Source organism: Dipodomys ordii, unplaced genomic scaffold (assembly GCF_000151885.1).
Source record: "Dipodomys ordii isolate 6190 unplaced genomic scaffold, Dord_2.0 Scaffold57, whole genome shotgun sequence".
Taxonomy (NCBI): Eukaryota; Metazoa; Chordata; class Mammalia; order Rodentia; family Heteromyidae; genus Dipodomys; species Dipodomys ordii.
In genome coordinates, this window is record NW_012267273.1 from 8,216,173 (window position 1) to 8,240,606 (window position 24,434).

Below are 24,434 nucleotides of genomic sequence, written 5' to 3' on the forward strand. Positions count from 1 at the left end.
CTTAGGACCATAATTCTTCCTTCTGCATAGCTGAGGTTATAGGCATGAACCATTACACCCAGTATTCAATGACTACAGTTTCTTTTGTGATCCATTCGATTCCTAATATTTTTATTTGCTTCTGTTAAGCTGCTTTACTCCATCACTATTCTAGCTCTTATTCTCTTCCTTCATGGTCTTCTCTCTGACATTCACATCATTGTCTCCAAATCTGATCTCTTTTCCTGTTTTTTTTTTTTTTAGGGTATTGGGGTTTGAATTCAGGGCCTCACATTTGCTATCAGTTATTTTTCCCAAGGCCTTTGGCACTGCCACCATTTGTTTGAGTTGTTCTCATGTTGTGTGATATAGATATAGAAGGTAATGGACAGAACTAAAAATATCTCCTCCTGTTCCTAAAACCAGCCGGGGAAGAAATAAGGGAAGTTATGCTTCTTGTAAAGACATGAAGAATTTGAAACTTCATTCCTTGGCTGGAGAGTCTGGCCATATGTACTCCATCCAAAGACAGTCCTACATTTCCTTTCCATCTCTTTGTTTCCTTGAGGTGGGAATGAAAATGAAAACAGCTGTTAGAAATGAGTGCACGTAAGTCAGTCTTGAATCTCAGTGTAGTCATTACGGTTTCCATCTCATTTGGCAGAGTCCCTAGTGTACTGAGTCTCACATCACAGTCCCTCATGGGAAGAGCACTACTGACAGTGTTACTGTGGCAAGACCTTCATTTGGTTTTTCCAAACCTCCAAGTTAAACACTAAATCAATTGCCAAGCCAAGGAAGAAAATACTTCAGTTTGAAATCACAATTCCTGGGACATGTCCCTTTTCTGACTTTTTTATTTTAACCACATCTCTATGTTGATATTGGAAATGTCCATTCCCTTAGAGTACTGGTGGCTCACGCCTGTAATCCTAGCTACTCAGAAAGCTGAGATCTGGAGGATCACAGCTCAAAGCCAGCCCAGGAGGAAAAGTCTGTCTCTCTCTAATCTTCAAAGTGCTGGACTGGGGACATGGCTCAGGCAGCAGAGCACCAGCCCTATGAAAACTATCTGGGTGAGAGCACAAGGCTCTGACTTCAAGCCCCAGTACAGGCTAAAAGATATGTCAATTCCTCTTCCGCAGTTTTGAAGATGTAGCTTCTGGGTTTCTTTGTAGCCTCATTGAGAGGGATTCTGTTTCAGCACTTATAAATGCTATGCCTTGAGTTATATTTTCTCTATTCCTGAGGGTTTATGGATGACTGGTATGGGTGATGTGTTAGGGTGGGTGGTACAAAGTCACTGTGTGCCTGGAGGAAGATGGGAAGCATTTATAAGACATTCACAGGATACTAAAACTGCTATGCTCAGGATCTGATAGTATCAGTCAGCTCAGATGGTAATCGAGTGAAGTGCTGCTTGCCTGCAAATAAGCTTTAATTGAGTACCTTCTTCTGATTCTCTTAATTCTATTCTTTGCAACAGAAGACCCACCATATTTGAAGAACATAGAAAACCAAGAAACAGTGTACTTAACTTTTCTAACAGCTGCTTCCTCTTTCCTTTAGATTACATGAAGCAGATGACATTTGAAGCCCAAGCCTTTTTAGAAGCAGTGCAATTCTTCCGGCAGGAGAAGGGGCACTATGGCTCATGGGATATGATCACAGGGGGTGAGATCCAGGTAAGTTGGGGACTCAGAATTCAGATCCTCTGTGTGGAAGGTCAGCATCACTTCAGTGAATGATCAAGCCCAAGTTGCAAGAATGAAAGACGTGGTCCTACAAAGATTGCTCTAATTGTGTAGAAGCATTTTGTGAGCTATTATCTATCACAAAGACCACTAGACTGACCAAACAACGGTGGTTCACACCCATACTCCTAACTACTCAGGAGGCTTAAATCACAAGATCATGGTTCAAAGCCAGTCTGGGCAACTTATCTCCAATTAACTAGCAAAAATCTAGAGGTATGCCTCAAGTGATAGAGTACTACCTGTAATCAGAAGGCCCTGAGCTCAAACATCAATACCATCTGCCCACCCACTCCTACCCAATAAAATCACCAGATTGAAACACTGCAACGTTAGTGAGCAGAACTGTCCTGTGTCTTCTATAAAGACATATTCTTTCAAATGACCATTAGAACTAGAGCGAGTTGGGATATGCAGGGTTATGAGGTGGGACCTCAAGGCGATCACACTTACATTTATGTCTTGAAAGAAGTTCTTAATCTCTTTTAGTCTTAGATTACTCCTCTAGAAAAAAAACAGAAATAAAAATATTTACATTGCAAGGTCATGAGAATTGAGTGAGATGCTGGAGAATTATTTGTCAGATAGCCATATTGAGAAGCTTTTTCTTTTTTTTTTAATTTAATTTTATTTTATTTGTGAACATACTGTACAGAGGGGTTACAATTGCATGGGCAGGATAATGCATACATTTCTTAACAAGCATTGCATCCTCCTCCTTTGTTTACCCTTCACATCCCTTCCCAGCCTCTACCCTCCCTTGAGAAGCTCTATCTCTTGAACTAGACTTCCATTCACAGTCTTTTGACTGGTTGTTTCAAGTATTTGTCTGTTCAGGCTGGCTGTGAACTATGATCCTTAAATCTCAGCCTCCTGAGTAGCTAGGATTATCGGTATGAACGACCGCCACCCTGCTGCATCTGTTCTTCTGAAGTGATAAATAAAGGAAGGGATGGATGGAAACATACAGAAGGCATTGGCCAAGCTTCTCTGTGTTTTGTTTCGCTTTTCTTCTTCTATCCATTGAGATCCATTGTATTTTCCCTGGTATACTGCCAGTCATGGCCTAAACCTCAGTAGACTTTGGCTCAGGATGGTGTTACGAATCTCTGCTGTTTCATGCTGTGACCCTATCTCCATGATGTCACCAACCAAGTGGCTGCTCCAAATAGTGCAAGCCTCCTCCTGTTCAAAACATCATGTCCAGGAATGCTATTCCTTTTTTTTATTTTTTTGGACATAATTTCCAGAATGCCTGTTGGGGGAGGGCCTGCTGAAATTTGTTGAGGAAATAATATTTGGAAGATGCCAGATGGTGCTTTGGCTTCTGAAAGTTCATTAAGCATAAAGAGCTAAAACTTTTCCCATGAGGATGGAATAGATCTTTTTTACTTTGCCATACAAACCAGAGTTTCCATCGTCTCTCTTCCTCTCCCTCCTCTTCTCTACCTCTCTCTGGATTCTAAACCCACTTATTTTCCAAACTGAGACTTATTTCAGAACTCTAATTCTTTATTTCTGATACATTAGAGATTAAGAGTAGTGCTAAGCTGGGCACCAGTGGCTCATGCCTGTAATCATAGATATTCAGGAAGCTGAGATATGAGGATTGAGGTTCAAAGCCATCTGGGCAGGAAAGTCTGGGAGACTCTTATCTACAATTAACCACCAGAAAACCAGAAGTGTTGCTGTGGCTCAACTGGTAGAGCGCTAGCCTTGAGCTGAAGAGCTGAGAGACAGCACTCAGGCCCAGATTCAAACCCTATGAAAGTACTGCTAGGTGCCTGTAACTCATGCCTGTAATCCTAGCTACTTGGGAGGCTGAGATCTAAAGATCATTGTTCAAAGCCAGCCAGTGGAAAAATCTGTCGACTCTTATCGCCGATTAAATTTGAGAGCACTAAAAGCTTACAATACTTACACACAAAAGAAAAACCATGACATAGAAAGAGATTTGATGCTGACAGGCATATTAACTAGCAATATATTTAATATTAAACTGTTCTTTAAAAAATCAGCTTTAAATCGCTTTATTGTGATACTTCAAATTGTTTGATTGTCTTAACAGTTTTATTGGGTTGTAGAAGACAGTTACTATGATTTCCATTTTAGCTAAGTGACTTCTGGCATTATTCATTCAGTAAAGAGCATGCATCACATACCCAGCACTGTGCTAGGTGCCAGTGATGCAGAAATGGGCAAGGCTGAGACAGGAGGGTACCTCTCCTGTGATGGTTTCTGCACTACTTGTTTACTGGCCAAATGACGAAGGAGATAGTGTCTTCTGCCTCCTGATGCAGGGAAAAATCATCACCAATAGAGAGCCAGGTACAAATGGTTCATGCCTGTAATCCCAGCTGCTCAGGAGGCTGAGATCTGAAGCCATCTTGGGCAAGAAAGTCTATGAAACTAATCTCCAATTAACTCCCCACCTCACGCCCCCTCTTTCCTCCCCCTACCGCCAATAACAACAACAAAAAAACAGAAGTGGAGCTGTAGATGGATGGAGTGTAGAGTCTTGGGGGGGGGGAGAAGAAGAAAAAAAGCTAAGGGATGGCACCCAGGCCCTGAGTTTAAGCCCTAGTACCAGAATGCATACTGGTGTATATGTGTGTGCATACACACCTACAGATCACCAATCACGGGGATAGGTGACGTTTCACATTTATTTATCTCCTATAGTTCAGCTGTACTACTTGCTTGATTTTTTAAAAACTAGAATTCTTATGTAAATTCACATTCTGTTTTTCAATGCTATTGAAAATAGTCACATAAATCCTTTGGGGTGGGAGGTAGAGAGTATTGAGTTTTATTTGTGAGTGTTTTCTTTTCTTTCTGTTTTTCCCTTTGGGCCGATAGGCATTCAGTACTTCGAAGCTCATGAGTGCTACGTGACTCACCTCTTCCTTGCCATTGCACTCAGGTCAGATATGCAGAGATAGTAGCCAGTGTGCAAGGAGGAGAGTATGTACATATATGGGTGTATACATCTATGGATATGCCAGGCACTGGTGCAGAGCAATCAGAGTGCAGAGCTAATTTTCTATGTGAAAAGATTCTAGATGAGGTGGGATGGGGGGAGGGGAGGGATGCAGGAAGCCAAATTGAGATCACTTAAAGCTATGGTTATCAAATGACCCCAGAAGTTGGATATCTTTGGTGGAATCATACACTCCTAAAGTGGAGACTCTAAAAGGAAGTTTCAGGGTTATTTTCCCTCTAGATAAGAGAAAGAATATCCAGTCTATAACAGAAAGGCATTTTGAACCAACTTGGAGAAGCTGGTAGAAATAAATGGCTTCTGGAACTTTCCTGTACAGGGCCTAGTGAAGCTGAAAGTTCACTCTCCCACTTATAAAAGGAGTGGAATTGGGAACACCAGGAGCCTGAACTCAGTAGATTCTCATCCTTGTTACATTCTTCTTTTCACAGCAGTGATTTAGACGGTGAGGGTGGCAGGCCCCATACTTATTTTAAGCAAGGATCCAAACCAAAGCAGTATGTCAGAATAGCCTGCCTGGCAGACTGTTAAGGTGGAAATATTTGTACACCAGTAAAAACATCAACATATTTTCTCCTTGTCAATAGAAATGAGATCATGAGAGAAAGCAATCTGCAAAAATGTAAAGTCTCTGCAGTTATTTGGTGTATTTATTATCTGCCTTTAAATTAGCCAGATGGGCAAGAGAACAGCTCATAATTCCCACAGAGCTGAGTGGTTCAAGATAAGAAAAAGAAAAATTCCCACATGTCTGAGTCTTGTCCATACATTCTAGAATTGTCTTCTGGCAAGGAGTTCTAGTGTGGCCCTCTGCAAATAGATTGCTCTACCCACAGCCCATCAATATCACAAGGACATAACATGGGAGCTTCCTTACCAAACAGGCAGCTTCCCTGGGCCCCACCTTACAGCTCCAGGTCTGCAAGGAAGTGTGATAGGGCTCTAGTTTGGTTCCTTGTATCTGAATGAAATTTGAACATTTTCACATGCCAGCTGCTACGTTTGCCCAATATATTCCATCTTCCTTTATAGTTTTTAAATTGGGAGGCCGGGGCTTGAACTCACAGCCTAGGCTCTCCCTTGGCTCTTTCACTCAAGTGCTACCTACCACTTGAGCTACACCTCTCCTACTGGCTTTCTGCTGGTTCATTGGAAATAAAAAGGCTCCTAGACTCTTCTGCCTGGGCTAGCTTCAGACTTTGATCTTCAGATCTAAGCCTCTTGGGTAGCTAGGATCATAGACATGAGTCACCAGTGCCCAGCCTCTATCCTTTTAAACAACAAGATTACATTTTTAAGTCTCTTATGGTAAAACTCAGTGAATCCTGTTTTATGAGGAGGTGGTTAGAGAACTCCTCATTATTATGATTTGTTATTTCATTAGCCTTTTTTCTCTGGAAAAGCCCAAGGGGTTAGGACCTTGCTATGCAGAGCTGGCCAGGATAAGAAATCCCAGAATGGGCTGCACATAGGAGAAGGGAGGAAAGGGAAGGAAAATGGCGGGTTTTAGCTTTGCCAGCTCCAGGGCTATCCCTAATACCCACCAAGTTCACCAGCTTTGCAACAGCCCTACCCGCTTCTGCTCTCTGCTCTCTCTCCCTCTCCCACTCCCTCCCGGCAAGTTGCCTTTGTAGTTCCCTACATTGTAACACAGAACCAACTTTCTTGGAACATTGTGTGGGAAAGACTAAAAGAAAACTGTAAGCCCACCCAAATGGAACATTCTTTTCCTTTGGCCTTTGTCTATAACTTGATCTGTTCACACTCTTGTTCAAATTAAAACCAATCTCTGCAAAAGGACAAATTAGGATAATTTTTATCATTCTTGAACTTCATGCTTTTCAACCAGAATAGTGTTTCCCACTGATGGTCAGCTCCATCTTCAGTCTCCACCTCCCCACCCCCTTAGCTCCCTGCTCAGCATGCCACACACTAGGGCTACTCTTCTGCAGATGTCTTTCAAACAAGAACTTACCCCCACTAAAGTAGGATGGGGCCCGCAGAGTAGTAACTAACTACTCACTGTAACTACAAGACCTCCTGATTTCCAGAACTTTGCACATGTCACATTTTTCTTAAGCCCTAGAAAATGTTCATTTCTTAACTGCCCCAGAGAGTGGAAAAGCAGGGAGACTGGCTCAAGTCTGTGACTTAGTTACCTGGGAGGCAGAGATCAGAGGACTTGTTCAGTTGGAGGCCACCTGGAGCAAAAAAGGTTTCCAGGCTTCCTTTCAACCAGTGGCTAGGCACATGGTGCAAGCTCCTCATCACTAGTGACACTGGGAAACGCAAAGTGGGAGGATTGCAGTCCAGGTTTTCTAGAGGGGTGTGGGGTGGAAAGTGAAACCCTAGCTCAAAAGTAATCAATGGGAAAATACCTAGAAGTGTGACTCAAGTGGTAGAATGCCTGCCTAGCAATCAAGAAAAAGAAAGGGAAAGGAAAGGAAGGAAAGGGAAGGGAAAATAAGGGAAGAGAAAAGAAGGGAAGAGGGAAAGGGAAGGGAAGGGGAGGGGGAAGAAGGGAAGGAAAACACAGTTCCACTAATGAATTATCAGCAGTGAAAAATCCTCTCGTTACCATCTTCAATGTCACAAGGCAAGTTCACATTACAGGTGACAGAAGTCTAGCTTAGTGTCCTAATGGGAGCAATTCCTCTCAGGCGCAGTTGGCCTGGACAGTTTATCTCCTCTGCCTGGGCTTCTTTCTCCCTGGGCGTGGTCCTGTTGAGTTCAGCTAGAGCAGGACACCCTACTGTAACATCCTAGCAAGAGGCATCATCTAATGATCTCATAAGGTTTTCCACCAGTGTGAGGCTGACCAATGACCTCTGAGTAAAATCTTCCTTAATTCCCAAAGTGGACTATGTAGATGTCTGTGAGAAGTGAGAGGGAGGAGGTCAGTTATGTTGGATAAATATTATTTCAACTTTACCGAACAGCTGCCCCGAGTGAGTTGTTCCTTTTCTGCTTCTTTCCATGCTCAACACTACATCTTAATCTGGAACCTGTGGTTTAAACCTGAGCTTTCAAAAGACTCATGATAAAAGTGAATCTGAACAAAACACCTTGCCCTGTCAGGGTGCAGGGATAAAAAGGAAGGAGCCAGGGTGAGGGAGGTTGTCATGAGTGAGTGTGGAGATAACTGTGCAGATGCGAAGAAACATTCACCTATCCAAGCAACATTTTAAGTAATATCTAGAAACAGGGGCTGAGAAGGTGGCTCAGTGGTAGAGCGCTTGCCTGGCATGCATGAAGCCCTGGGTTAGATTCCTTGACACCACATAAATAGAAAAAGCTGGAAGTGGCGTTGTGGCTCATGTGGTAGAGCACTAGCCTTGAGCTGAAAAGCTCAGGACAGCATCCAGGCCCAGAGTTCAAGACCCACAACTGGGGCTGGGAATGTAGCTGAATGGTAGAGTGCTTACCTTATGAAACCCTGGGTTCAATTCTTCAGTACCACATAAGCATAAAAAGCCAGAAGTGGCACTGTGGCTCAAATGGTAGAGTGCTAGCCTTGAGTAAATGAAGCTCAGGGACAGTGCTGAGTTCGAGCCCCAGGACTGGCAGAAAAAAAAAAAAAAAGACCAACGACTTACCCAAAAAAGAAATCAAAAAACTTTAGATATTTCCAAATTCTCTTTAGGCCACAAATGTCCAGTTGTTTTTTCCGTTCTATTTTTGTAATACTAGGTTTGAATTCAGGCTTTCACACTCACCAGGCAGGTGCTCTGCCACTTGAACCACATTCCCAGTCTATTTTTCTCAGGTTGTTTTTGAGATAGGATCTGGCTTATTTTATCCAGTCTGGCCTAGACTGTAATTCTTCTTTTCATGCCTCCTACTGTAGCGAGCACTCTACCACTTGAGCTACAGCGCCACTTCCTGTGGCTGGATGTAAGCTGTCACTCCCAACTTTTTCTGTTGAGATGTTGACTTTAGTGGGGGTGTGAGGGGCAGTCAGACTGGCCCAAACTGTGGTTGTCCTGATCTCAGCTTCCCAAGTAGCTGGGATGACAGGCATAGGCCATCTTTTCCTATTGAGATCGGGACTTACAAGTTCTTCATCTTCTTCCTCCTTCCTCTCCTTTTTCTTTTCTTTTTTTTTTGGGGGGGGGTCCTGTCATGGGGCCTGAACTCAGGGCCTGGGCGCTGTCCCTCAGCTCTTCAGCTCAAGGCTAGCACTCTACCACTTGAGCCATAGAGCCACTTCCGGCTTTTTTTTCTGCTTATGTGATGCTGAGGAATCGAACCCAGGGCCTCATGCATGCGAGGCAAGTGCTCTACCACTGAGCCACCTTCCCAGTCCCTCCTTCTTCTTTTTCTGCTTTCTTCCTTCTTGCTGTCCAGACTGGCTGGAAATTGGAATCTTCCTAGTCTGAGGCAGGGCATGGACAATTAACACCCTTTCCTTTTATTTATTTATTGGTCCTGGGGCTAGAAGTCAGGGCCTGGGTGCTGTCCCTGGGCTCTTTTGCTTAAGACTAGCACTCTACCACTTTGAATTACAGTGCCACTTCCAGTTTTCTGGTGGTTACTTGGAAATAAGAGTCTTACACACTTTCCTGCATGGACTGGCTTTGAGTCACTCTCCTTAGCCTCCTCAGTAGCTAGGATTACAGATGGGACCCACCTTCTGCAGTGTCCTGCTTAACACCCCTTCTTTCAGTGGACCATCCAATCAGAAAGCCATCATATAACCTAATTATGCTTTCATTAAGTTTAGAGTGAAGTTTGGCATTCCAAATCAAGTGTGTTGTTTCGTCACTGTTAACCTTGGCTCTGAAGAAAGGGCAGAGAAGTAGCAGAATCATCCACTTGTAGACCCCCCAGGCTAGACAAGGAACCATTCCATTCATGAGAAACACAACCTAGAGTTATCACTGGAAGATCCAGAGGACCTGACACCACATTGCTAACCACTTTTTTAGGTGGGGAGGGGCACCGCCCAACAGGTCTATGCTGAAGGCAGGTAGGGAGAGAATGTAAGAACAACCTTTAGTTTATACCCTCCCCAGCCCTTTGAGCCCAGGTGGCTGTGTGTCATTGCCAGGAAATCCCTCCTCCTAGGAACCAAGAGGAAATCACTGCAAACAAAAGACAGGCGTTTTCCCCAGAGCAAGCCAGCTGTGGCAACTTTTATTAGTGACATGTGCTCCTTCTCCTTTCAACAATGAAATATTCTCATGCTAACAATATAGCTTAAACACACACCAATAGTCTGGTTTGGGTGTGTTTTGTGACAGGTCTAGAAGGAACTCACGGTTGTCCCCTTGTCTCAGTTTTGTAAGTGCTCGGATTACAGGCATATTACTCCCGCGCCCAGAAAATGTCTCCATTTTTGTAAAACTTAATAAAAAATAATACAAGTTTACAGTCACCGGAAACATGTGGTCACCCCAAATGCACACATGTTAGATGTCAGTGGCTCACTTCTTTAATCCTACCTACTCAAGAGGCTGAGATCTCTGGATTGCAATTCAAAGGCAATCCAAGTGAACCTTATCTCCAGTTAACCACCAAAAAGCCAGAAGTGGAAGTGTGGTTCACACTTTTGCCTTGAGCAAAAAAAAGCCAGAGGTCCTGAATTGAAGCCCAAGTATTGGCACCAAAATGAAACAAAACACCACAACCGCCCCACCTCCCTCCTCGTATATCAGTTGGCTGGCGTCTGCAGCCCACTCAGCTTTCTGTGCCTACTCTGTGTTGGAATGACCATTTCCTCTAGAGTAGCCCCATCCCTTCCAGCGTCAGCTCTTCTTTTGTCCCTCCTTTCTTTGCAGAGTCCTTTTCAGGCTTAGCCCAGTCTTTGGAGGAGCAGATTGAGCCAGCAATTTTGCAGAGCTTCTGGAGCTCACCTTTTGCCTCTACTTTATCCCCTCCAGCATCCCCTTCAGCTTTTCTTCTTAAAGCCAGGGGATGCAATGGAACATGGGCTTTGGTTGGAGCATGAATGTTTCTCTCCTCTTTCTCTCTATCTTGCTCCTCTTTTCCAAACACGAGAAGGTAGAGACGGTGTTTAGCAAGCAAAGAGAATAAAAACACCTAGATCCTGAGGGGGCTTGAAGAAGAATGATAAGATAAGGGGACACAGACTATGACTCAGCCACTCAGATCCAGCTTGACCCATCACAGTGTTGCCAAAGAACGTCCTTTTCAATGGTTGAAATCTTCCCTCTCATCCGAAGTGCACTGGGCTCTTCTAGTTTGAGTATAAGAAGTTTGACTTTGAGGAATTTATTCTTCCCAGCAGTGGAGAATGTCAGCAGATCTTTCTGCTCCTTGTAAGAATGCTTGCTCTTGGGCTGGGAAGATGGCTCAGTGGTAGAGTGCTTGCCTTGCATGCATGAGGCCCTGGGTTCGATTCCTCAGCACCACATAAGCAGAAAAACCTGGAAATGGTGCTGTGGCTCAAGTGGTAGAGCGGTAGCCTTGAGCTGAAGAGCTGAGAGACAGCACCCAGGCCCAGAGTTCAGGCCCCATGACCAACAACAACAAAAAAAATGCTTGCTTTCCAGATTTTCTTAGTTGATATTTCTGTGGCCTTAGAACCAAGATGATGATGATGATTATTAACCTAGGCTACTTAGCATGTGTGAGGCTATGGGTTCAATCCCTTGAAACAGCACATGCACTTGCATGTGCGTGCACGTGTGCGCGCGCGTGCGCACACGCACGCACACACACACACACACACACACAATGGAGTTCATAAAGCTAAGTGTAGAGACAGCCATCATAAGTCTGGTTTGCCATTGCCAGCTGACCAACTCTGGGCACCCCTTTTACTGTGTAGGTCCTAAGTAACCTGGTGATGGAGGAACTTCTGCCAACTCTCCAGACAGATCTGCTGCCAAAGATGAAGGGGAAGAAGAATGACAGGAAGAGAGCCTGGTTTGGGGTAAGTCATGTAAATACATTAGGCAAAATGAACATTTCCTCTGTGTGGCTCAGGCCTATAATCCTAGATACTCAGGGAGGCTGAGATCTGAGAATCATGGTTCAAAGCCTGACCAGGCAGGAAAATCTAAGAGACTCTTATCTCCAATTAACCATCAAATAGCCAGAAGTCATCCGGGCACTGATGGCTCACACCTGTAACCCTAGCTACCCTGAGGCTGAGATCTGAGGCTCGCAGTTCTGAGCCAGCCCAGGCAGGAAAGTCCATGAGATTCTTACCTCCAGTTAATCACCTAAAAACTGAAAGTGGCACTGTGGCTTAAGATGGTAGAGTGCTAGCCTTGAGTGAAAAAGCCCAGTGCCTAGGCCCTGAATTCAAGTCCCATCACTAGCCAAAAAAAAATTTTTAAAGCCAGAATTGGAAGTTTGGCTCAAGTGATAGGGTTCCAGCCCTGAGCAAAAAAAACCTAAAGATTACTAGGCCCTGAGGTAAAGCCACTAATAGCAAAAACAAGCAAACAAATAAGTCTATCTCCCTTCCCTCTTAGGGCATTTTAGGTTGTTTTGAAAGAATTCCTTCCTTGGAAATGTTCATCATCCCTGGTGGTGAAGGAAATGGAAATAAAGACAACCCTGAGATACCACCTTACCCCAATCAGAATGTCCCACATCCACAAATCAGCCAACGACAAATGCTGGAGGGGATGTGGAGAAAGAGGAACCCTATTACACTGCTGGTGGGAATGTACACTTATACAACCACTTTGGAAAGCAGTCTGGAGGGTCCTTAGAAAGCTAAAGATTGACCTCCCTTACGACCCAGTCATACCACTTCTAGGCATCTACCCTGAACAACAGGAACCAATATACAAGGACACGTGCACCTCCATGTTTATTGCAGCACTGTTCACAATAGCTAGGATATGGAAACAACCCAGATGCCCCACCACAGATGAATGGATCCAAAAATTGTGGTATCTATACACAATGGAATATTATGCAGCCATTAGAAATGACAAAATAATGGCATTTGCAGGGAAATGGATGGAGCTAGAAGGAATCATGTTGAGCGAGGTAAGCCAAGAGCGAAGAGACAAACGGTACATGGTCTCCCTGATAAGTGGATGCTAAATCCAAAATGTTAGGTGATACGACAAAACTAACAGGACTTAAGAAACAAAGAACTCCTGCTCATCTGGTTAAACCACTACTAAATATCCCCATGCTGCTGATCACATGTATGGTGTATAACATGTGAACACTGTTATATATTACAGACTGTGATAGACAATTTGCTCCAGGAAAGTTAGAATGAACTTGTGACTTAGAAATTATGTAATCACTTAATCACAATCAAAAAAAAAAAAAAAAGAACTTCGGGGAAGGGAGGGAGGGAGGGGATGGTAGGGGAAAACAATGGAGGGGCTAACAATATTCAAGAGGAAGTGTACTCATTACCTCACTCATGGAACTGTAACCCTCTGTATAGTATCTTTACAATAAAAAATTAAAAAAAAAAAGAATCCCTTCCTTGGTTGGAGACCTGCTTTCTTAAAGACTGCTCAATCGTAACTTACATAAGAGCTCATCCAAACAGACTTGAACTTTCAAAGAAAAAATTGAATGTGTGAGCAGTTTTGTTTACATCTGGAGAGTCTGGAATGGCTCTTCTCCTCCCACTCCTACCTGACTCTCAAGCACTTGTACACTACAAGCCATGATTCACCTGCTATTCTCTGTTGCAGCTCCTGGAAGAGGCCTACAACCTGGTTCAGCACCAAGTTTCAGAAGGACTAAGTGCGTTGAAGGAAGAGTGCAGAGCTCTGACCAAGGGTCTGGAAGGAACCATCCGCTCGGACATGGATCAGATTGTGAACTCAAAGAACTTCCTAACTGGAAAGATCAAAGGTTGGTGAGCATGCTCCCTTCACGTTCCTGCTAATGAAATAAGCTACCTGTGGAGAGATTCACACATCCTTTTGGCTACGGATGGCCCTTTGGATAGGTGGAGCCCCACTTCTGTGCACGCCACTAACCACTGTGAAGAACTTCTTGAAAGAATTGCACTGAACACGTCCGTGCTTCTGTTTTTGTCATGGTTTCCCAAGTCACACAGTTAAACTCTTTGCACAGGATTTGCTTTGTATTCAGTATTATAAGTACCTAGAGATGACTTTAAAATATATGAAGCATACAGCTGGAATTGGTCATGTGTGAATTCCACCCCATTTTATACTAGGGACTTGAGCTTCCTTGATTGTTGGAATTTGGAGTGGGAGGCAGGAGCAAGTGGATCTTAGAACCACATGCTACGGATATCAGATGATTCATGGCTTCTAAGAATGAGCTGAGGAAAATGGGAGGAGGTCACAAGCATGTACCCTAGGTACTGTTAAGAGTCTAGACCTGGGCTGGGAAGGTGGCTCAGTGGTAGAGCGCTTACCTTGCATGCCTGAGGCCCTGAGTTTGATTCCTCAGCACCACATAAGCAAAAAGAAAAAAGCCGGAAGTAGCGCTGTGGCTCAAGTGGTAGAGCGCTAGCCTTGAGCTGAAGAGCTGAGGGACAGCGCCCAGGCCCAGAGTTCAGGCCCACAACCGGACCAAAAAAAAAGAGTCTAGACCTTGCCATGGGAGATTCATGGACACAGGTGAAGAAAACTTTGCTTCTGGCCTCATGACACCTATGTATATTTATCCAATCTATGTATCTCCTGCTGTGGGACAGTTCGGGGAGAGCATCAAGGTCTTCCTATATAGTCTAGGCTGGCCTTGAACTTGTGATCCTCCAGTCTGCAACTCTTAAGTGCTGAGATTACACTTATGTACCACCATGTATAGACATCTGTAGAATTTTTTATATTAAATTGTAATGGCCTCTGTTCACCTCTTCTCTGCTGCAAGCTCTCAAATAGCAGGGCCACATCGCCCTGGTTTACTCAAGTATACTCAGGCCTACCTAGTACAATGCCTATTAGCCAAAGGTTGAATTAATGCACAATGGATTTTTCTTTGAAAGGAAAGCCTACCAGTGGGCTTAGGGTCTGTAAGTCTGGATTTCTAGCCCTAACTCCAACAGAAATCAGTTGGGCAGTTCTATTTGCCTTGGTCTCCAGTCTGAATTCATGCTTGTTGATTGACATAATATCTCTAGCTTCTTTGGGGATATAGCATCAGAATTGAGAAGCTGGAACTGAGATCCTATGGATTACAAAGTCACAAATATTTATTCTATGTATTCTTTGAGAGAAATCAGGTCTGCCTAGCTCCAGACAATAGGCCTTACTTAGATGGCCTTGGGAGAACCCAAGGCCAAGATAGAACCCAAGATGGAACTCCATTCTATTCAGCCTCTCCATAAACCAATGAATACAGCATACCCATTGCCAGTTCACAGAAGAGCATGGGGGCTCATCAGAAGTCACTTTAGATAGCCTGTACTCAGATCCTCACTCATCATAAAGTGGTTACTGATTGTTTTCTGAGTCAAGTGGTGGAACCACAATGCACTAGGACCACCTATTCCTGTTCGCCCACAGGTTCCTGTTCTCCTGGGGCTTATATCCTGCAGGGGATGGTGGATCTACAATGTGTGGTAGATCATCCTCTGTGACATGGGCATTCTTTGAATAGAAGTTCAGCTCACTTCAGGGCTCCTACCATGGATCTACTGAGAGATTAGAGAAGCTTTAATTGATGTGAGCTGTGGTGTCTATTTGCCTGGGGTTACTTGTTCATATAGTGCCTTCCAAAGCCAAGTGGAAATTTAACTTCCCAGTGCTCTCTGTTTGGTGTTATCTAGGGCTCATGTCTTTGTAAGCACAATTCATCTAAAGCTAACTACATGTTGAAAAACATGTACAACCTAAACCCACCAACACCACCAACATTGTCAGGCTCAGGGGTCTTATTATTGCCCTTCTCCCAGCTGGCATGAAACCATTCTCTCTTGCCTGTCTGAAGGTCCCATGTGTACTTGTATGATAGAAAATGACTCTGCCCTCAACTCATAGTAGTTTACTAAAAGAAATCCTGAAAGATGGTAGTGATCAAATCTTTTCAAACAAGGAGGGGACCTGTAGGCTGCATGGTAAAGGTCTTTTGGATTTGGGAAAACACTTATGGAGTGGTAAGTAGTGATCTCTCCATAGAGCCATCGATTGATCTTCCGCTCTGTTCCACCATTAGTTATTTGTTCAATAAGCATTATTTTGATTCTGCTGAGTATAAGGGCTGTGAGGATTCAGAGGAGACAGTCTGCTCTTACAGGCAGAAAAAGATATGAAACCTGTCATGGGTACCAGACAGAAGACAAAGCACAATGAATGCCCTGAGACCAGATAAAAAAGGGTAGAGGTCTCATGTCAACTTCAATGTGGGCTGCCCCCTGCTGGGGAGATTGTTTTAGTGCTAGACAAATCAATAAATACCCATAGATAAATAAATACCAATAGTTATGAGTTCTTCCTCAGTACAAAGCCATTGTCAGCATCTTGAAAATAGTAAACTCTACTTCTTCCATAGCCCTAAGAAGTAATTACTCTTATGATCTCCATTCTATGAAGTAGGAAATGAGGACTGAGATGAAGGAAATTGCTAGCCTGTGGCCATCAGGCTCTGAGCCCAGTCCTCCACTGCAGTCTCTCTGTCTTCGTCAGTCTGCAGACTGCTTTCAAAAGGCGACAGAACATACACCTCTAGAGACTAGGAAATGGACGGAGCCCATGAGGAAACACCTGCAGGTCACAATTCAGGAAGCTGGGTCATGGGTCCAGGGCATTAAGCTATCCCAAGTGGGTGACATTTGACCTAGGCCTGGCTCAAGTGGTAGAATTGTAGGACAAGTGCAACAAAGCTCAAGGTCCTGAGGGGGAGAAATTGTACTTGATTATTTTCAAGTTTCTTGGTAGGGTGGAAAGGATGGAATAGTAATATTAATGTAGTTGCTGTTGGGGAAATGAATTAGGAATAATAGAGTATGCATTCTGAAGACAGACTTGCATATTTAATGATGGCGAAGGGCCTATAGGTGAGTCCCCAGCATTTCCTTCTTTGTCTGAGGTATGTGTGTTCCTAGCAGCCAAGCAGAGAAATGCAGTCTTCCCAGCGCAGAAGGAAGCTTCTGGAGGGAGATTCTGCTCCCTTCAATTCTCAGGCCATCCTGTGCATTTGCATGGGTTCAGTGCTGGCCCACCACCCATGTGGTTGGGCTGCCTTGTGCATTTGATCTTGCCTTGGCTGGTAAATGGCTTCAGGGGCATCATCTAGCCCTGGCCTGGGCTCCAGTGCCACTCAGTCCTGAGTCATGGCTTTCTGTCTCTTTGGCACCTCAGCAATGGTGGCCCAGCCAGCGGAGAAGAGCTGTGGGGAGAGCGTGCAGCCTTTCCTGGCATCCATTCTGGAGGAGCTCATGGGACCAGTGAGCTCGGGGTTCAGTGAAGTACGAGTGCTCTTCGAAAAGGAAGTGGATGGACTCAGCCACAGCTTTCACACCACCAAAGACAGCGTGCTGCTGAGGGAGGTAGGAGAATGGGCGGGGGAGCAGAGGGCCTTGTATTTTCTTCCTCCTTCCCTTTTCACTTCCTTCTTTCCTTCCTTCCCTCCTTCCTCCCTCCTCTTCCTTCCTCCTCCCTGCTCTTTCTTCTCTCTTTTTTCCTTCTTTTCTCCCTCCACTTCTTTCCTTCCTTTTCCTCCCTCCCTCTCCTTCCTTTCTCCCTCCTTCCTTCTCCCCCTTCCTTTTCCTTCCTCTCTCTTTCCTTCTTTTCTTCCTTCTGCTCTGTTCTTCCTTCCTCCCCTTCTTTCCTCCTATTCCTTCCTTCCTTCCTGTCTCCCTCCCTCCTTCCTTCCTCCTTCTCTCCTTTCTTCCCTCCCTCCTTTTCTTTTCTCTTTCCTTCCTTCCCTTCTACTTTCTTTCCTTCCTTGTTCCTTTCTTTCCCTTCTTCCCCTCCTTCCTTCCTTTTTTCCCTTCCTCCCGTTCTTCCTCATTCCTTCACTCCTCGCTTTTCTTCCTTCCTCCTTCCTTTCATCCCTCCCGTCCTCCTTTTCTTCTTTATTTCCTTCCTTCTTTCCCTCTCCTCAACTCCTTCCCTTCCTTTCATCTTTCTATCTTTCTTATGTCACTAGAAACTCTTATTCTCATCAATGGGCATGTCATGATTGTAGAAATTTATGAATGTAATGTGATACGTGTATGCAGTATGTAATGATCAAATCAGTGCAACTAGAATTCACAGTTTCTTAAACATTTACCATTTATTTGTGTTGGGAATCTTTTTCTTTCTTCTTAGAGCTGGGGTTCAAATTCAGGGCATTGCACTTGTTAGGCAGGTGCTCTAACACTTAAGCCACACCAATATCATTTTTTCACCTAGTTATTTATTAGATAAGATCTCTTGATTTTTGCCCAGGGTCAACCTCTGACCTCAGTCCTCCTACTTGTGCATACCATATAACTAAGATTTCAGGTGTATATCACCACACTCAGCTTGTTCTTTGAGATAGAATCTCACTAACTTTATCTATCTATCTATTTAACTATTGGTTTATTTATTTATGCCACTCCTGGGGCTTGGTCTGGGCACTGTCCCTGACCTCCTTTTGCTCAAGACTAGCATTCAACCACTTGAGCCACAGCACTACTTCCGCCTTTTTCTGCTTATTTGGTATTGAGGAATCAAACCCAGCTCTTCATGCATGTGTGTGTGATCTACCACTAAGCCACATTCCCAGCTCCCTCACTACCTTTTGACTGAGCTGGCCTTGAACTTTGATCTTTCCATCTCTGCCTCCCATGTGGCTGGTATTACTGAGGTGAACTACTGCTGTCAGCTTCCATAAACCTTTAGGCCTTTAAAAAACATATAATAAATGATGCTGTCCCTTTCTTATTATTTTATGCATACATACATATATAATGGCATAAAAACAGGATCATTTCATAAATGTTTTGAGGTTTCTTATTGAAACTGTTTTTTGTTTTCTTGAGAATTGCTGTCCCAAGACCACCCGCCTCCAATCTAACTATTGTTAACATATTTTTCTCTGCTTATATAGCATAGAAAGCATACACAATTAGGTTATTTTTTTATTTTTTACATTGTTTGCTTTTAGAAAAACAGGATTCTATTTGTTATATTACTTAACTTACCTATTTTCTCGTTCAAAAATGCTTCATGAACTCATCTCTAGGGTAACTATTCTAATTCTAAATTGTTCTTTGTAATGGTTTACTCAGCAATCCCAACATTTCTGGTACCACGAGCAAAGCTTCCATAAGCAACCGTCTACACACATTCTCCTGTCATAATGCTTTTGCTTCAATGGGGTAGGTTCCTAGGCCTAATGATATATTTATTTCCCATGCTAATGGAATTTTTCCATTGCTTTTCAAAAAATAGATTTAAATGTTACTCTCCACTAACTGTGTGTAACAATTACCCTCTGTATTTCCATCAATAACAGGTATTCTTGCTTGTTTAAACTTTCAACCCTCTAACAGGAATGAAGTGTAATTCATTTTTGCCCTCCTGCCTGCCTAAGCAATGTTTTAAATGACATATTGTATGGTAGGGCCCAGGCAGGGACTCTACTGCTGAACCATGCCTCCAGCCCCTTTGTTCCCAGTGGTTATATTTTATATACATTCTTATTCCTGCCTAGCCACACATTTGGACCATGATCCTCCTACTTTTCATCTCCTATCATAGCTAGATGACAGGTGTATGCCACAGCAGCCATCTAGTTGTTGAGAATGGGTCTTTTATTTTTGTTTGTTTGTTTTTGTTGGCTGTGGGGCTTAAACTCTGGGCCTGGACACTGTCCCTGAGCTCTTCAGCTCAACACGAGTGCTTTACCACTTGAACCACAGCACCACTTCTGTTTTCTTCTGGTGGTTAATTGGAGGTAAGAGTCTCCCAGACTTTCCTGCCTGGGCTGGCTTTGAACCACGATTCTCAGATCTCAGCCTCCTGAGTAGCTAGGATTATAGGCATGAGCCACTGGCACCCAGCTGAGAATGGGTCTTGTAAACCATTTTGCACGGGCTGGTCACTAGTCAAATTCCTCCTATGGTAGAATGAGCCACCAAAAGCAGCAGCATGCTTCTGACCAATGCTTCCACTTCAGGAGACCTTGCCATAATTAAGTCCTTCCTTCCTTCTTTCCTTCCTTCCTTCCTTCCTTCTTTTCTTTCTTTCTTCCTTTCTTTTTTTCTATTTTTGAATTCAGCGCCTTGCATTTGCTAGGCTGACACTCTACTACTAGAGCCAAACCCTCAGCCTTAATTTTTGCTAGTTATTTTGGAGATGGAGTTTGTTTGTTTGTTTGTTTTTGTTGGTCATGGGGGCTGAACTCTGGGCCTGGATGCTGTCCCTCAGTTCTTTAACTCAAGGCTAGAAGCACTCTACCACTGAGCCAACTTCCCAGCCCTGGAAATGAAGTTTAATGAACTCTTCTGCCCAGCTGGGATTACAGCTGTGAGCCCAGCACATAATTCACTTCTTAAAGTGAATTGTGAGTGTGTGCTGATCTGAACTCAGGGCCTGGGTGTTGCCCCTTGATTTTTTTACTCAAGGTTTGGACTGTACCATTAAGCCATAGTTCTACTTCAGGCTTTTTGCTGGTTAATTGGAGATATGTCTTACAGACTCTTTTTTGCTGGGGCTAGCTTTGAACCAGGATCCTCAGCTCTCAGCCTCCTGAGTAGCTGGCACTGTTTCCCTAATTAAAGCACAGTGGGCTGGGCTGGGACAGGCGCCTCGTTCACTCCGCCTTTCCCCCAACTTCTCCCCAGAGCCTCCATCTTCAAAACCTTTCTGGACTCCCCTTTAAGCCCCTCCCCTGATAGTTTCTCTATTTTCTTTTAGGGCTTTCCTCTTACGTAAATGTACTTTTTCTTAAAACTTACAAATTTAAAAAATAAAACCTTTCTGCACACTTCTTCTGTACCATCCTCCAATTTATGTCAACCCTCCAATGTTCACCTTTAGAAAAGCTTAGAAAGCCTTCGGTGGCAGCAACATTCCTGGTGTAAGAGTGTGCTGATTACATAGTGGGCTTTAGCAGACCAAAAACCCACCTGTGGACTCATTGATTAAGTTATCACCTGTGGAATCATTGATTAACTTACCACCTGTGCAAACTGAGGTGGGAGTTCTCAGATGATTATTATTATTCATTCATCCAATTCATGCATGTATTTATTTATGCATAAATTGGATGAATGAATAATAATAAATTATAAAATTTATAATTTATTAAAATTATAATAAATTATAATTACATTTGTACACATTGAATGTATTGGAGTTATATTTATAATAAATACATATAAGTTGTAATAGATTATAATGGTTGAATTATTACAATCATTAGATTTATAATTTATTTGTTAAATTCATAATGGATTATAATTTTATATAAATTAAATTTACTATATTTATAATACATTATAATTAAGTTTATAATGAATAAATTTATAATAAATCAAATATAATAATACATGATAAGTGTATTTATTTGAGACAGTCTCATTAGGTAGCCCGGGCTGTCTTCAAACTCAAGATCCTCCTGCCTCTGCCTCCCAGGTGCTGGGATTACAGGAATGAGCCACTCTGCCTGTCTCCCAGACTTTATAGCTGGACTTGGGCCCTCCCCCACACACACTGCCCACTTTCCCCCACTGAGCCTCTTCCTCACATCCATACCCCACCCAGTAGCACTAGAAAGCAAGTCAGAGCAGAGGGCCTGGGTGCAGGGGCACCAGAAGAGCCTCTGGGAATTGTGAGGAGCCCTGGCTTCTCTCCCAGCAACTCCCAACCTCCCCAGGGCTTCTTGAAACATGTCACTCCTTGAAGACAGCTCGGGCCCCAAACAATTCCATGTGCCAGGCAGCCTGCCTGGCTGCCCTGTGAGCTCTGGAAGTAGAAACTCGCGGTCCATGGCCAAGATAAGATGGGGAGTCCCTTGGCCTTGGTGTCAGCTGGTTTTTCATGACTTCTGTCCTAGCAAGAGAGCTGTTCCTAGAACAGAATGCAGGAGGGAAACAGGACTATTGAAGGTGCCGCAGGTGTCGTTAGTAGTGATGCATTCTAAGAACAGGCATTCGATGATTTGCCAGTTAGGTGTTCTGAAATATGTAGGACATCTGATTGCTAAATCTGAAAGTGTTTCCTTATTCCCTTCATCAAAATATAGCAACTGAGCCAGCTTGTGAACCTTCCGCTGGATTCTGTGAAGATGGAGCCGTGCTATACTAAGGTGAACCTGCTTCAAGAGCGCCTGCAGGATCTCAAGAGCCGCTTCGGCTTCCCGCACGTGGATCTGGTGGTCGAGAGGACACAGAACTACATGCAAGAGGTGAGAGCATCAGGGATCGCCTGGGATGAGGATGGAGAGAGAGAGGAAAATATGTGCAGGCAGAGGAGGCAGGAATGATCCTGCAGCCCAGGAACTCAGACTGTTAGTCAGGATGATCAAGGACACACTGTCCTTCCTGCTGGCCTTCCTCCAAGTTGATGAACATAATAAAGAAATCTCTAGAGAAATAAAGTGGTGCCAACGGATAATTAATTGACTGGTTTAAACCGTGGCTGCACATTAGAAAACACCTGGGAAGGATTTATTTTTTAAGCAGCCCTGAGGATTGATCTCAGAATCTCATACTTGCCAGGCACTTGAACCACATTGCTAGCTCACTTCTGTTTGCTTTCAGTTATTTTGGGGGTTAGAATCTTATACTTTTCTGAGATGACTTCAGACTGCAATCCTCCTATCTTTGCCTCACCAGTAGCTGGGATTATAGTTATCCTCTATTACTCCCATCTCACTGATGGAACTTTTGACAAATATTGTCACTAATACCCCATCCTGTGAATTAAATACACACCTACATAATACATACATACAAGCAAACATACACACACATGTAATTTTTAAAAATTCTCCCACCCCCATTCCCTTTGTTTCTAGTGTGTAACTAGGGTTGAGAAGTGTGGATTTAAGTTAATCTGTAATGTCATTAAGTCAACCAATCATGACTTGACATTGAAACTTTGAGTCCAATCGGCAGGTTTCTATCATTTTCCTGTCACCCCCAGAGCAGTAATGCAGTCAGCCTTAGAGACTCTTTCTCACTAGAACAAAGGAGGAATGTGATCAGCCACAAGTCTATTTCACAAATGTCCTGGAGGGGGAGCTCGCTGTGGACTTGGACACTGTGCCAGCTCCCAGTTCAAGAATCCAGAGAGAGAGAGCAATAGATAGATATACTGGCATCTGGCAAGTGTTATGACAGAGTTATATGCTGGGTGCTTTGGAAAGCAAAGGGCATCATTTACTTCAAAGTTATGGGCTGGGGTAAGCAATACATCTTCTTATCTAACCTTGGAGTTGTGAGGAATTAAAGATGAACGAGGCACTGATTGGGCAGCAGTTTAGCAGTGATCGCTTTGAGAATGTTGGTCCTCGGCGGTATGCTAGCGGCACAACTGCAGGGGCATTCCCATCGCATTGATGGGACTCATGAGGCTCCTTATCTGCTGTCACCAGCCAGCCTTGACTGGGCCCCTGCCCAGCCTTGCAGAGATAGGAAGGCATGTAGGGAGCAGGGGAAAGCAGAGAGGGGCATGCGCTGTCGGTCTTCCTGTCTACCTAAGCTCTGAGGTGTAGCCAAAAGTGTGGGCAGAGAGGCTCCCCACCCCCGCATCTCTTTAACCCATGGCTGTAACCCCACAGCTGGAGGAGAATCACAGATGAGGAAGAAGGGGGGATGAGGAGGGGGTGGCTACTATAGGACAGGCCACAATCTCTGCCCTACCATTCTAGGGTTTCCCCTTCAGGGATGATGGGGAGGAGAGAAGAAGTGATACTAGACAGACAGACCAACTGGGCAAAGGGGTGTTTCCAGTCCTTTCTGCTCCCCTGGTGGTCATATGGCTGCTTGTTTCACAATGAAGGGAATGGGGTTGGGTCCCTGGTGTTCTGGGTCAGGCCCAGAGCGCATCTGAGAAATTCTGATGGTTCCTCTCCTCTCATATCTCTGAATCAAGCCAAGAAGGCCCGTGCTAGTGACCCTGAGCATTGACTATTGTCTCTGTGTCGGTTTGGTTTCCAGCTGATGGAGAACGCTGTGTTCACTTTTGAGCAGTTACTGGCCCCACATCTCCAAGGAGAGGAATCTAGAACAGCAGCTGCCATTGAGAAGGTCAAGCTCCGAGTCTTAAAGGTAAAATTTTTGCTGCAAAGCATCCAACAAGAATGTGGCTCCTGAAGTGGCGCTGTAGCTCAAGTGGTAGAGCGCTCACCTTGAGCTGAAGAGCTGAGGGACAGCGCCCAGGCCCAGAGTTCAAGCCCCACGACCAACAAAAAAAAAAAAAAAAAAAAAAGAATGTGGCTCCTGGTATTTGTTTGTTCAAATAAGTTTTTTATTGTGAAAATACCATACAGAGGGGTTACAGTTAGACGAGCAAGGTAATGAGTACATTTCCTACCTATCAAGCATTGTTGCCTCCTCCTTTGTTTTTCCCCTACCATCCCTTCCCTCCCACCTCATCAACTACACTCCCCCCTCCTCCACCCCCTCCCCCGCCTAAATTGTAAAGTTCGTTTTTTCAACATAGTGACTTGTACATCTCATTGTTGCAATGGATCAATCTGTACCCCCATTTAAACATTTTCCTTTTTTCCCTTCCCCTCCCCAAATTATACCAACATCAAATACAGTGCACACACATTGTACCCTCTGCCAAGCCGAGCTGCCCCTCCCCGCTCCTTCTGAGGCACCAGTAGCAGTCATCTCTCAGCTGACT

At 44.0% G+C, this 24,434-nt stretch overlaps 1 protein-coding gene across 1 annotated transcript in view; it reads left to right on the forward strand.

Moving 5' to 3' along the window:
* Fam129a (family with sequence similarity 129, member A) overlaps positions 1–24,434 on the forward strand; it is a 151,775-nt gene that overhangs the window by 117,107 nt on the left and 10,234 nt on the right. Inside the window, exons 6-11 of the mRNA XM_013021860.1 lie at positions 1,549–1,664; positions 11,528–11,632; positions 13,377–13,539; positions 16,962–17,149; positions 21,823–21,984; positions 23,741–23,851. Coding sequence (XP_012877314.1) covers positions 1,549–1,664; positions 11,528–11,632; positions 13,377–13,539; positions 16,962–17,149; positions 21,823–21,984; positions 23,741–23,851 — 845 coding nt within the window. The remainder of the gene's footprint in view (positions 1–1,548; positions 1,665–11,527; positions 11,633–13,376; positions 13,540–16,961; positions 17,150–21,822; positions 21,985–23,740; positions 23,852–24,434) is intronic.